General features: G+C 46.4%; 1 protein-coding gene across 1 annotated transcript in view; it reads right to left on the bottom strand.

The window, feature by feature from the left end:
- BIN1 (bridging integrator 1) overlaps positions 1-14,909 on the bottom strand; it is an 84,897-nt gene that overhangs the window by 46,179 nt on the left and 23,809 nt on the right. The window contains 2 exon segments of the mRNA XM_088519541.1: positions 214-268; positions 4,536-4,616. Of these exon segments, the coding sequence (XP_088375667.1) occupies positions 214-268; positions 4,536-4,616 (136 nt within the window).

Raw genomic sequence — 14,909 nt, 5'->3', positions numbered from 1 at the left:
TCTTCCATTAGCAGAGGACATAAGAGCTTTTCTGCAAAGATGGCACAAAGCCACAAACCCACCCCACCTAATCCCATCCTCTACCAAGATCAAGTTGATGGTTCCTAAAGCTCACCCCTGAGATAGGGAACACCGGGAAGCACATGGGTTAGAGCAAACCTAACCACACACATAAGCGCTAGAGTGAAAACCCTGTGCTTCTACAGCCCTTACCTTTTACGGAGGCCAAGTAAGTTCGGAGGTCCTTCTGCAGCCTTGTGCCTTCTGACTGTGAAGATAAAGATAAAATTATCAGTTATTCTCCCATATAAAAACAGCCTAAGAGGAAGGAGTCAAGCACTGAGTAAAGGAAATTTTTTTCATCTCCTCCAAGCTGTCCAAAATAATACAGCGAACAAGAAGTCTTTACAGGGACACAAGAATAGCCTGTTCTAATTAAACCAAACTGGATCAAGCTGAACAGAAATACTCTTGAGAAAGGTGCACAGTCCAAGGGCCCTTGGTTCTAATAGAGGAGTGTATTATCTACAGCACACAGGCTAGAAGTGCCCCCCGGCCACCTTGTACACTGGTTACCCCATATACATGGTTACCTAAACCTTTTAAAGGTACCTACTCTGCCTGGGAGGCCAAATAGATTTTGCAGCCTGTGAGGTTTGCCAGCAAAAAGATTCCCCAAGAGAGGCTCATTTTTCAGTTTGCCCATGAACCCTGTTTCCCCAGCTCTCCTAGCTCTCTGGGTGATTTGTGCCTGGGGTTCCTATCCAGCCTCCTCTCTAGTATTTCCTTTTGTTGTTCAACTGCCAGACAAGGAATACAAGTCCTTCACTTGCTACAAGAGTTTCTTTTTAATATTTGCAGGATTAATGCTTTCCCAAAAACTCTTTAGCAATTGCTTTTCCTCCGTGCACGTAGCACAAGTTGTTCTACTCAGAGGAATCATCACAGAAGAGCAATGACACTGCAGCAAGGCAAGTGCAACATGCTTCAACACACAAGCATCATCTTATTTAAGCAGATATCACCCTGTTTGTAGTCACAGTGCAATATGACTCTGACACTAACACACAACCAGGTATAATGCGAAGGACAGTACATGTAGGAAGATGCACATTTAAAAATAGTAGTGCAGTGCTTGGGAGGCTGGAAGTCTCTCTCCAAAGCCCTAGTGAATCACCTGCTGTTTACAGCGCTGGAAAAGAAAGTTGTGAGGCTTGTTTGTTCACTTTATTGTTTTGATTTATAATTATTTACAATACTCTGGTATCGTAAATACACTGAACATGAACTAAACGTTCCACAGTAAAGACCAGTTTCTTGATAGCCAAAAGGTTTCTAAAAGCTTTCCCCACTCTTGTTTAAAAGAAAGATTTTCACCTGTTTTCCCCCTAACATCAGACTGTAGCACCTTCCTTGCATGTCCTTGCTGCTTTTACATGTAGGATGGGAGGCATTTTTAATCAGCAGGGACTTCCCACACCTGAGAGGAACAGGGAATGTCTTGTTCCATAAACGATGGGATGGAAGTGCAGAGTGTGGGAATGTGAAGGAGGAAAACAAACAAACAACAAAAGAAACACCAGCTCCAGGTTCACCCCAGGGCAGCAGTAATACACAAAACCTGAACTATGATAGGAAGCACCCAAGGTACTAGGCAAGCTGTTAAATTTGCTTTGCTATCTAGGGTTGAATGGGAAACGGCTGGATGAGGAGGGGTCTTGCCTGTGTAGAAATTCTCTCTCCACTAAGCGGCTGCTGCCAAAGACTTAAAAATTGATCCAGGTCTTTCTAGTCCCAGCCTCTTATGTGCGAGGTAGAATAGTCTCGTGCAAGTCAGATCCACAGATCGGGGGCCAAATACTTCTAGAACAGCAGGCAGCACCTTCCACCACTCCTGAACTAGGAGCTGAGCAGAGGGCTGCACAGACTGACAAGGTCTGTTAGCACAGGGCAAAACGTACAAGTGTCACAGCTTTCTATACCCAACGGGCTCTGGTCTCGACCCCTCTTCTCATAGTCAGCAGCTTTGGGCATTGCACAGGAGATTCTGTACCTATGTAGGTCCTCCAGGCCTGCCATACACTATTGCTATTCCCAGCAATAAGCTTTGTACTGAATTTATAAGACCTCAGGCCCAAGACAGGTCAGGTTTGCTCTGCCTGAACTTTTCTAATAGCAGTTTTGTTTCTCTCTAATTGACTAGACATCTAAATCTAACTTGTTTTACTTGTGTTTGTGTGGTACAAGCATAGTTTTATGCAGATAACAGTAAGAGTTAGTCATAAATATCATTGCACATAGAATAACACAATGATGCAACGATGCAATGTAGAGAAACAGGCCTGGTATCATAGAAGAGGCCTTGAGAAGTGGAAACACAGGCTGCAGCATACAGGGAGGATAGTTAAGAGATGGGACACAGACTTGGTGCTGGAAACAACTCAACTGGTGGTCAGTTAAAAAAGGTAGAGCTGGAGCTGGACAAAATTGTTTTTAGAGTTGGGAAAGAATACAAAACATATCGAGGATATGTAAATGACACTAAATATAGCAAATTTGGATTGCTAATTTGGAAGGAGAGGGGGAGTCTTCTGAAGAGCCCATTTGGTGGTTAACAGCCAAAGACAGCTTGCAGCAAGGGAGCAGCACCCGGGCCAGCTGCGCTGCCTGTCAAACCTCCAAGAGATGTGGGGAGCCACAAGGTGCCTTGGTTGAAGATGAAGGAACCATTTTTAGGTCTGCCCTCTGTGTCAAATGGCCCAAAGCACTCATTAGAGTCAGAAGAGACCCTAATTGACTGAGCAAATATGGCCAGTGCCACTGGAATACATTTGTGGCTCTCCTCCTGCTGTAATAATGCTCTGGAATAACCTGGAATGTGACCAGAGAACCACTACTCTATAACATGCCTACAGTAAAACCTCAGCTTTCCTTCAGACTTGTGTGTCCTTGCTTAGGAAAAGATCAAGAAGTCTCTGACACAGCTCTACCACACACACACTGATATATATACAAGCATGTATATATACGTACACATACAGCTCAAGTTCCCTTCCAAGACAACTTAGCATCAAAACAGCTCCTTAGCCCTGGACATTTTAACAGTCCAACCAACTCACACTTATGGCTTGTCCCATGTAAAAGGTATTGTTTAAATTTATGCTAGTAATAGGGAAACTGAGGGCCAAAGCAAAGCTGTGAGACCACAAGCAGCAATTGCATAGTGGCTTCTCATTTCTTGGGTAAGTCATTTGCAGGTTTTATTTCATAGACTACCCTGCAAGATAACAACAGAAATTTAGATGCAGGGGATGCAGCAACAGCAATTCTTTACAAGGCTCCTCAATGCAGCTTGGAGCTCCTGCATAATGACATGGAAAAAAACACCCTCGGTAATATCATGTCTCCAGAAAGAAGCCAAATTGTACTCCTCCAAGGTGACATCATTGGTAGACATGCTATAGAGACATTGCATGCAGGAAACAACAGCTACTACTACTGCCAAGAGAATGAGCATTAGTCTCCAGGAATCTGTAGTCAGCTCTCGTTAGTCATATCTCAAAGCTGGATTGAAAGCTTTCCATTGCATTCAGCTGTGGTAAATCCGTTCTCAGCTGGTTTTGGGACTCAGTAGAGTCACATCTGCTGAGTCTTAACAGATGAGATGCAGCTGCCATTAAAGGTTCCAGAAAAAGGCCCCAAACATGTCAGGGTACATTGAAGGATTTCTTTTCCCTGCCTTTCCCACTTCTACCACCACCTGCATTTTGGTGTGGTCTGCACTCCCCACCAACCAGCAGACAAGTAACATTTCCTCTAACATAAAGCAGCACTCTGACCACATCCAGCCTTGAAACCTCCCGGAGAAAATAACGTTTTCCTCTAACATCAGTGGTTGAAAGTTCCAGGTACAGGACACACCCAGTTCCAGATATAATCCTATCCCTGTCTAAACAAGGGGGAAAAAAACACAAACACAAAAAACACCACACAGACCACACCATAAAATGCTTGTGTACACCATAATAGAGGAATGTAGCACACAGGCGAAAGAATGACGACTGAGGGTTGACACTGTGGTTGTGCAGGAATGGAAGAGGAAGTTAGTTTTAGAGCTTGATCAACCCTGGAAGAATGTTCCCTTTCCATCATTTGCTTTGTTTCTCTTTTGCCTTTGACTGTGTTTAGGAAAGTGAGTCTGCCCTTGCTCCATTTTATTTTCATTTTCTAATCAGCTTCCCCTGTTATCCGTCTCTCAGAAACACAATGTTGCTCGTATGCCTCCATTTCCAGCCCAGCAGGAAGAACTCACATCATTTCCTAAACTGGGTCCAGAACAAGTATTATTTTCTAACATACATTCTCACTCATTCTGCAAGAGGGATTGAAAACATCAGTGTGATCTCTTGCAAGTGAGCATGAGTGATTTAAGAGTAGTAGGTGACCATGGCCTCATTTAACTGAATGGCTTTTAATTACACTATATAAGCAGACAACTAACACAGTTTGTAATTACATATTGCCAATTATCCTACCAGCTGCTTGTTGAAGTTCTGCACACACTGTTCAAACTGTTCATCTTTCGTTTCATCTGCTTTCCCAAGCTTCTGAAGGACCTGCAGAAGGAAGAAAAAAAAAAACAGACTTCAAGAATCAGATATTACAAAGCAAAAATCAAACTGTGAAAAGTTGCAACTTTTTGCTCATCAGCAAAGAGAAAGATTAAAACATTTCTCTTACTCTTGTACTCAGAATTTCTGGAATATTTCTCCAACAAGTCACAGAGTGCTCAAGGATGAGTCAGGATGAACTCAGATCTGTTATATTTTGCTGTACAGAAGAGCCTGACCCATATTTGCCCTTCACAGGTCTAATGCTTTCTGTGAGCAAGGCAATATCAAAGGCTGTTTATCTCCCAGACTAGAAATAAACCACATCCTTAATGCCTTTTGCTGCATGGTCACACTCTCTCTCATTTAACATTAGACTCCAGTTCAGAGAGGACTTTTTTTTTTTGGGAGGGGGAAGGTCTTGGAGCAGCCCAACTGTGCAGCCTCAAACACGGAAAGCCACTCAGTGATTTCCAAAGAAAGAGAAGGTGGCTGAAGCAGGGAATGTTCCATCATTTCTTCCTTTCCCTGCAAACCACAGACTTGGCTAAATTGGAAACCATTTTGGATCTTACACCATGAATCTGCTCCTCTGAGTGCCACATCAGAGACTGTCAGGGCAGCCAGCGCGATGCCCTCATAGCCTCCCTGCACTGCACAGCTTCCCACAGCCTGCACAACATCCCTATCGGGCTACTTCCCTAATCACAGTTCTCTTAATCATCTCTCTGTACAGCTAAGTGGGCAGCTTGAGGGCTTTGAACAAAGCACTGCATTTTCTGGGCAGGCAGGCCGGTCCCTCAGGAGAGGGAGGCCAAGCACAGCTGCAGACGGGGCAGCGGCTACTTGCGGTGCCCCAAGCAACTCCAGCAGCAGGGACACAAGGGGGAAACTGTATGAACATCATCTTTGTTAAGCAAAAATAAGAGTTGGCCATGCTCGAAAAAGCTTCTTTTCCCTGGGCCAGTAGAAATAAAGAAAAACCCACTCAGTCCTCAGTTGCAAGAGATTCTGGAGAGCTACAGTGGCTAAAAGGGTGCTGAGGGAAAGCCCTGTAACAGAAGCACACGGCTGCCAGAGGGCAGATAGCAGCGCAGAACAGAGGCTCTTTTAAGCAGGAGGCCTCTGCCCACAGATGTCTCAACCACCACACTCAGGCCCTCCTAGAGAGGGGGCTGCCAAGGGGGAGAAGCAGGCGTGGGCTACACCATCAGGGAGCCACCAGTAACTGCCCAGACCAAGCACTCAAGGAACTACCAGGCAGCCACCTAAGCCACCCAAAGCAGCTTCTGCAGCTCCAAGCTCAGCTCTGCAGAAGACATAAGGAGGATTTTCTCATGTGGGGTGAGAACCAAACGCGTTTCTCTCAGTTTCCAGAAGGACACCGAAGCAGCCACACAACAGGCTGGCCTTCATCTACTGCCCCACTCTCGTGGGGCCAGGGCTGAGCACATTTGTGCTATACCTATGCAGCCAGCCTGAATTCTCCTCTCACCCATACAAGCAAACACATTCCCCAGCTCGTTCCTGGCTCCAGTAACTCACCCTAGAGCTATGGATGATAAATCAGTGCAGACTTTTAGCACCTGCCTCATGAGTCCTCTTACACAGGGTTTACGCTGGGATGGGGCATTTAGGATTGAAGCACTCATTTTCATACTCAGTCTAATCAACACCCTTCCTTCACTTCCAGGAATCTTTGAAGCTTTCAAGATCAGCAAAAGGGGGAAGAAAAAAAAAAACCTGGCACATACAGATGAACCCCACCCTGCTCGTAATCAAGAGCCGATCCAAAAACCTCCAGTGTCAGAAGCGAAACCCTACAGTTCAAGAGAGCAATAAACACTGTAGCTGCAAGACCTTCCTGCGCTCAGGAACGTACCCAGGATGTACCCAGCATGAACATTTGCTTCTTTCTCTTCAAGAATTGGCACACAGGACCTTGTCGGAGAGCAAAAAAATAAAAAAAAAAAAAAAAAAGCAACACTGGTGAGACAGGCAAAGCCCTGTACGACAGCCAGTGGCGCCTCCGCTCCAGTGAGGAAAAGTGCCTGCCACAGGTCTGCTGCTGCTGAGGAGTCTGTGCATTTCTGTACCATTCCAGATGAGGAGGATTCAGCCCAACTTCATCTTTCTCAGCTGATGTTGGTGAACCATTTCCAGAAAAGATGTTCAGCTGCACTCCAGCAGACCTATGCACTACCAGACCTATGGAACAAGGATTTTCTGTCTACTGAATGGCTTTTGTACATATCAGGCACAAAAAGACAACCAACTCAACCAAAGTGCCCATCAACAGTATTTGGCAAGTATGCAAACTGCAAATTCCAAGGAGGAATGAAGTTCCCAGCATGAAGATTAATAGAATTGTTGCAGATAAAAGGGAGCTTTTATGAGGCAATACATCTGTCTGGCTAATCAGGAGACAACATGACGCTTTGAAGCCTAGAGGGAAGAAAAGGAGACCATTTAACTCAAAGGAATCTGGAGTACGTTGCTAGGGTCAAAGGTTTAGAAGAGACTCAGGGCTTCAGGGTACCAGACACCGATCAGCACCCGCAGACTGTTCACACGGGAAGCAGGAGCAAGGGCCACACCAGGGCCCGGGAAGCCCATTTGCACTTCCACGGCTTCTCACCGGAACAGAGCCTGGGATCATCCAGCTACTGGAAAGACCTTGTCCCACCATGCTGAGGGGCTCTGCACAAGCCCTGCAAAATACCTGGCATTTCAGAGAGCTCTAGCAATCCACTCCCCAGCTCTAGGAAAATGCTCCAATTTCCCTTTTTCCTTCACCTCCTATGAGAGCACTAGTGACTACAGTCCTCACAGGCCCCATAAGTGAATCCCAGCCACACATCCCACTCTAATCCCCCTCATTCCTTCCCAAGGCACAGCAGAGACCACAGCTCTTGACCAGGGTTATCTTCACACACAGCTCTCCCAAAAACACAGACCTGCCTGAAGGAAAAGGCCCGCAGGTCTAAGCCAAATTCCTTGCAAGCTGTTCAAACCACAGCTCCAAGGCTGCCCTCAAACCCACTCCCCATGCCAGCCAGTCGCACTAAGAGGTCCCTGCAGACCCCCAAACCCACACGGGGAGGGAGCAGCTGGCCCTGGGCGCGCTGCTGACGGCAGGCACGTCCGCTCACCCTGCGAGCGGCCCGCCAGCTCCCGGGATAGCTCCTCTCCCCAGGCCGGGCAAGTGGCGTCATAGGTCAGGCTATTCCTGGTGAGCCACGGCCGCTCCCTCCCTCCCCGCTGCGACAGACTTTAATCCTCCCAGCTCATTGCAAAGCCAGATAAAGTTCGGATGGAAACTTCAGGCTCTTTGATAGCTATTAATGGAGTGGATTTACCAGGGCAGGAGCCAGGATCCCACCACAGCTCCCAGATCGCAGGGCAGATAGGGGAGGGTGCCATGTGTCAGCTGCTGTCTGGAGGCAAAGCACACGGGGCAGTGGGGACGGATCTGGCATTTACAGGATTAAGGAGCAGTCGTGGCCAGGTTCTTTGGTCTGCCCTTGACCTGAGAAGCCCTGGCCCTGCACAAGGGAAAGGGACCCTCTAGAGAAAGTGGAAAGTGCAAGCTAGGCTGAAGGAAAGCCTACTTGGTACCGCTGAGGCAGTGGAAGAAAACACATTTCTGGAGGGATTTCAATTTGGGGGCTCTTGATCTTGGCTCACCTCCAGATTCACAGGGATGTCATCACAGGCAATGGTTTTTGGTTCAGGAGCCTAACATGTATTTAGGCATTTATATGCTGATTTTCAGTGTCACTCAGAACCCGGCTCTGTCCTGACTATCAACAGAATGCTCTGTTGCTTCCAATGAACTTGGGCCACGGGCATAGGACTAAGCACCCCAGTGCCTCCAACACAGCCAAGCTCGACTCTGCTTCCCTTTGCTTAAATAAAAGAAAGGAGGAGATTCAGAGACGGAGAGAAATGTTAAAAAGCGCTTTATCCGAGCAGGCAAGATGTTCTTAAAAAGAAACAAAACCAAAAGAGAACCCACACTTCTCATATCAGGAATGTGTTTGTAATCTTGTTGTTGCAGCTTTGAATTGTTATGGTCAGGGCAGCAAAATACCACAGATAAAAATGACGGAGGAATCTGGAAATTCTTCTTTAGCAGAAGTCTGGCATTCTGCTGGAAATGAAGGCATGCAATAGCTTTTCAAAACTGCAAGTTTGCTCAGCAACACAGGAAATTTGCCTAAGGAAATCTGAGCTTCAGGTAATCCCCAGAATCAAGAGGTACATCTCACAAGATGACTGGGTGTTATCTGCAAAACATGATTTTGTAGGAGGATTCAGGAGGAGTGACCTCATCTGCCTGCAGTTTAACCTCTCTCCTCCGGGTAGCGGGAAGCGTTCCCAGGAGGGAGCGCCCGCACGGCTTAGCCCAGAGCAGCTCCCTGCAGACCTGATGCTCACAGACAGGATATTAGTGCTGTGACCACCAACCTCTGACGCAGGAGAGCCACCACGGCTCAGAACACTTTCTGGCAATGCAGCAACAACCAGTGCCCAGCAGCAGCTGCAGAGTGGAACACAGCTCTGCTCTGTTCTAGAAAAAACAGTTTTAAATGATTTTTATTTATTGCTATCTAATAGGAGAATACACTGCAATTGCTTAAATGCAAATGGTTAATAGGAGCCCTGAAAACCCAAATGTTCTCCACATGCTGCACACAGGTGCACTACATAAACCACTAACCCAAGAGGATTGCAGTTTCCATGGCACAAGGGTCATCTAGGCCAGAGGTCAGTTTAGAAAATGTAGGTGATGAGAAAGTCGATCTGACTTTCAGATCCCAAAGGGAGTTAAATTTGGGTCCCAAAAGTCCCCAAATACCTGCATTTAGGATGGTCCAGTCCTGCGGAAGTGGGGGTTGCTGAGCCTACAGCCAACAAGGATGAGCCTCAAGGATTCACAGCTCTCTTGCTGCTGTATTAGAGGAGCTGCAGTCACACCCCACAGACATAGGCCCTAAACTTTAAATCCCTCCATACCCTTTACCTCTCCTCCCTTCACAAATGCCTCTGGACCCCTGCTCCATCACCAGCTTCCTCCAAAGCCTCCCACTACCAACTGGGCAAAGAGACAGTAAACACCATAACTAATTTTGAATTACCAGAGTGGCATTTGCCAATGGTTGAAACTTGACAGAACAAATCTCTGATTCATACTGCAACTTACTCTTTCGTGGAGCACATTACACTCAGAAGACAGTGAGAAGAGAAAGGGACCCAAGTCAAATGGAAAGTACAAGCAACAACTTGAATAAAGGAAATTTTATAAGCTGTTTAAGCTGGGTTTCTTCTCTGCCCAAATAAAGGAAGACTTGCTCCATGAAGTAGATTTGTGCTCATGGAACAATCGGGTTTTTCCACTGAGACCCAGGGAGAATGGAAGTGGCAGCTCACCTGCCCTTTGACCCCTCCAGAAATAGGGCATGATCTCTTGCCCTTTTTCCTGCCTCTAGGTCTATTTGGAAGACGGCCTGGTTCTCCTCATCCAAGCATGGCACAATCAGGTCTTTCTCTGAAAAAAAGTGGACAACAGCAGATGGGGGCAGAAAGGAAGAAACTCCAAGTGTATTAATGTTGCATTTTAAAATGAGAAAATTATTCCTGGGGCTGAGCAGCGCTCAAGGGATCACTGACAGATGGGGAAAGGGCAGCTCCACGCTTGGCGCAGACAGAGCACTTCTTGTCTGCTTGAACAAGGTTCAGTGAAGCCTCTGAAGACCAGACACTGCCTCGGTCATGGGGCCAAGAGCTGGGAGCCTGGGGTTGTGTTAGAGACTTCCTGTGTGACCTCTAGAATCCGGGCCCAAACATCTCACCAATCCAGCGAGGATGAAGAGGAGTGCTTCTTCACCATGTCAGAGCAAACAGATTTATCCTTGGCATCCCCAGCTGGCAAATGGGAAACAGAGGTACTAGAAATGGAAAGACCACATTGTTCTCCTCCCAGTGCTTGACCCAAGGTACTTTGCTTTTGATTTTCCAAAGGTGTTTCTTTGAGAAAAGTCTATGAGACACCTAAGTGGTGCAAGATACATCCAAATATGACTAAGTAATAATAGCAAAGAGTTTATCAAAGAAACTATCACTGCTACCTCTCCAAAGTGGCACTACACCACAAAGGATCTCCAGGGGCAAGGGTAACAGCGCATCAAAATTGTAGCTATCAGAAAGGGTCGTCTGGGCTGTTGAGGCAACTAAAGAGCAGTCTCACCATGAACTGCACCTTTAGGACACGCTTCTCGAGTTTAATGTGACTCAGGAAGGCTATATTGGCTGAATTCACAAGGTTCATCCCTCCTCACTCAGTCTATAGTGCAGGATCTGCACTTTGCTGCTCTGAATCATTCTCTGGAGAAACCTCTGCAAAAACCTCAAAGGACTTCAAGGGAACAAGCTTCACCAGGCTAAAGCTAATATCTATTTTATAAACATACTTGTTTCCAATGGCTGCACGCTGGGTGGAAAATAAGATAGACACAGAAATAAGCACAGCAGGTAAAGAATTTTTTTTTTCCCCCAAGTCTGGTAACTTGATATGATGGTCAGTCAGTCCTAATGGCTAAGTCAAAAGTGAGTAATAACCCTAGGAGATACTTAAGATTACCTTATGATCTTCATTAGGAAAACAACTAATTCAAGCAAAAATTCTTCATATCTCTCTGAAGGTGCTTCCTCCAGTACTTCATTCACTCTTGGGACTCTTTCCTCAGGCTAGAGACTACGACCAAGGATTCACATCACTCCTTCGTTACTGAGCATCCCGAGACCACAGCACCAGGTCTGCTCACACATGGCCAGCCCAAGCACAGGGCAGCAAATAAGGGCAGGGAAGAAGATCTGGGCATTTCAGCTCCCCATTGCCTGGTCTCCCAGGCCCACCCCACAGCCTAATGATAAGAATAATGCTGTAGCCAGCATCGGGGTAGCAAAATTACCAAGTATGCACAAGGTCCAGAGATTTTCCTTTCCCCTAAGAGCTGCTCTGTGAGTTTAGCAGATATCAGACTATACCTGCACCCAGGGCCCAAGGGGTTGGATTACGAGCTGTCAGAACTGCTGCACCTGGGTTAAGATGGAATTTCCCTGCCAGCGGGCAGGGCTCTATGTCCAACCTAAAGAGCCCTCTTGGAACAGAGCACACAGGATCAAAACCCTAGCCAGTCTTCTGTGCTAGGCCAAGGGCCATAGTGATTTTCATCACCAGAATGACCCCTTGCTCCAACTCTACTCCTCCCTCAACAAGGGCAGTAACATCTGCTGAGCCCATTCCTCATCTTAGCATGACATGTCTGCCGAGCAGCACAAACAGGATCCCTGTGTTTCTGGCTTTCCTACTGCAGGCTCCCCCCATCCCACTGCTTTAGGTGTTCAATGCTTTGCTTTCAGTTTCCACTCTGCAATCAAATCACTTTTCTAAACCAGGCTTTCCTCACCTTAATTCCACTCTCTTTAGCAGTCTGGGTTACACCAGAATCTAACACTGTCTCTAGCTACAGTGCATTGTCCACAAATAAGCTAAAGAGAGTTTCATGCTACAAGAGTCAGTCACCGTGAAGATGCCCAGGTTTCTCACACTTTTGAAATATGTCTATAGGCACACATGTGTTTTTCTGCATATTTCATTCATCAAGACTTTAGGGTCCTGACCAATCTGAACAGTTGCAGGTGGCTGAGAAACAGTTTGAGAGCCCCTGCGATGCACGTACCATCCTATGACTTCAATGACTCCCAGAGCACGCCTGCTGCATCGAGGAGGGCTTGTCAGCATGCATCAGCACCCTGATCAACCCAGCACAGGTTATGCAAACTGTTATGAAAGTTAAAGCTATAAAACTCTGAAGTGTTATTCACAATAAACACACACTTTGGCTGTTGACATTATGTCTTTTTCCAAACCTATCTGCTGGTTTGAGAAAAAGACCTCTTGTGTTCCAGAAGAACATAACTTGGCAAGCCCTTATTATCTACAAGTTAGCAATCAAATCTTGAAAACAGTAAATTAGAAAGCCACTAAGAAGACTGAAATATCAGGTCTCTGAGGAAGTAATAAATTGCTTTCCTCTCTTTGCATCTAACTACGGGCACACTTCCTACCGGAAGCCTGGAAGCACACTTGCCTTGAGGCACAGGCTCTGGGATTTCACTGCCAGCTGCCACATCTAATAGTTGTAAGATACATTTGCAACTTGCATTTTAGCTAGTATCCACTATAAAACTGGGTTTTTGGTCAAGAAGTAGGCTGGGTCCAAAGTGTCCATCTGCTCACTGATTTCCATGGCCCAGCCTCTTCTCTCCTAGGCACCAAGTACTCCTTTGCCACTTTAATCTACCATACTGTGTGGAGTACCAAGACATCGTCCTCTTCCTCTTTCTGAGCTTCACGCTTACAGGAGTGATAACTCCTAAGCTACTATGACAGTGTCCTTTTATTCTCCCATCTTTGACCATAGAAGTCACATATATAAAACACATATGATGTATCTCGTGTATTCAACACTGTTTGGGGGTTGGAGCCAGGGTTAAACATAGGGGCTACCTGTCCTGCCTCCATCAAGCACTAGCAGATATCCAGCCAGTTCAGAGATGCTTTAAAAGCAGTTCATAGCCATTCGCTTCCTTCCTAAGATTCAGCACTCTAATTCTCATTAAACTAGGCTACAACACCTACATTTCGGAAAGGTTGATGGATTAACATGGCTGTTTTATGGAAAGCTGAGAGCCATCCGTTCTCCGATGCATGGAATCGGAGTTTGGAAACCAAGAGGCACAGGAAATACAGTGCGGCTACTCTGCACTAATTCCAGCATCTTGCTGGCTCATTAAAGAAGGAGATAAAGATGATATTCAAGTGGAAGTAAAACCCAGAGGCTCAGCCAATTCCGCATGGCATCTACTTTGGCAGAGAGCCCACAAACAACAAACTCTTTGGGGAAACAGGCAAGTTCTATACACCCTCCCTCACCTTCATGCCCAGTAGTTCTTTAACAGAAATATGTTTTTCGTAGTACTTTTAAATGAACCCATTTAAGTGTTAAAGCAAAAAATGAATATTTCAGACCTTCCAGTGATCCCTAGGATATATTTAAGAACTACACCACAAGCACATAACTCTCTGCTCCCGGAGAACAGAGTAAGCAGTTTGCTAAAACTTCAAAATTGAGTGGAAAGGCACCATGGAAAGACTAAGCCAGGACAACCTGGCTGCAAACATTCCCTTTGTTCCGAGGGTCAGATGCAGAACTCTTCACACGGCTCCCCAGCGCACAGTCTAAAGACAAGGGACACAAGGATGCCCAACACACATTTATCAGGTACCTATAAATTACACAGTGCCTGATACCACACTTGTAGGGAGGACAGTGAAGTTTGAGCACACCACATTCAGGCATGGATTGACTGGCTCTGTAAAAGGCTATTCCCATGTCGCCAATCACATATGTGCTCCTGTAGCAAGTGATGACGTAAGTTCAACTGTTCCCATCGGACCACAACTCCACAGGACCGTACAGGCACTGCAGCACTTTCTTCTGTGGCAGAAGAAACACCCGACACGGGTCATGATAGGAAAGGCCAACCCGAAGAGCCTTGCTCATGTACCACAGCGCTGATTTTGGGGGCTCTCCTCAGCTGATATCGTGACCACAGGGCAGAGTGCCGAGCCAATGGGCTCTCACATTTGTATCCTCCCTTTTTTTTTTTTTTTTTTTTTGGGGGGGGGGGGGGGCGGCAGGGGAGGCACTTGTAGCTGCAAATTCAGCACACAGTGCTCGAGAATAAAAGGGGAATAAGAATAATTCTTTCTAAATAAAGAATTATCTTCCTCTCTCTTTTTTCTTTCCTTTCTTTCCAGGGCAGGGTGCTTCTCATTAGCGACAGGATCTGAGTACCTGACCAGGGAAGCAAGGCACAAGCTAGAGCAAATCAAGGACAGCAGCTTTTCATGCTCACCCTCCCTTGTGAAAGCTTCACATCAAGATCTCCCAACCAGGGCAAGACACTGAGTGCTTCTACTTATCAACTCGGTCACTTCTGCCCTTCACACAGTTCCCAGTTCTCAGATAACCACCTCTGATTTGAGCTCAGCAGCTTTTATTTTTGGCAGCAGTCTCAGGGCTCAGTTACCAGGCTTGGACAGGAAGGCTCCCTGCGCAGCTCCTGCTGGGAAGGGTGGCGACAGATGCTGAATATATTACAGACAAGTGGACCCGGGCTGTCATCCCTAGAAGAGAGGCACACTGAGCGAACCTGGACACTGAAACG

Source organism: Tinamus guttatus, unplaced genomic scaffold (assembly GCF_059628265.1).
Source record: "Tinamus guttatus ecotype Peru unplaced genomic scaffold, ASM5962826v1 Tinamus_guttatus_pri_ptg000060l, whole genome shotgun sequence".
In the NCBI taxonomy this organism is placed as follows: Eukaryota; Metazoa; Chordata; class Aves; order Tinamiformes; family Tinamidae; genus Tinamus; species Tinamus guttatus.
The sequence above is the reverse complement of the archived record's forward strand: the minus strand, read 5'-3'. Positions and strand labels throughout refer to the sequence as shown.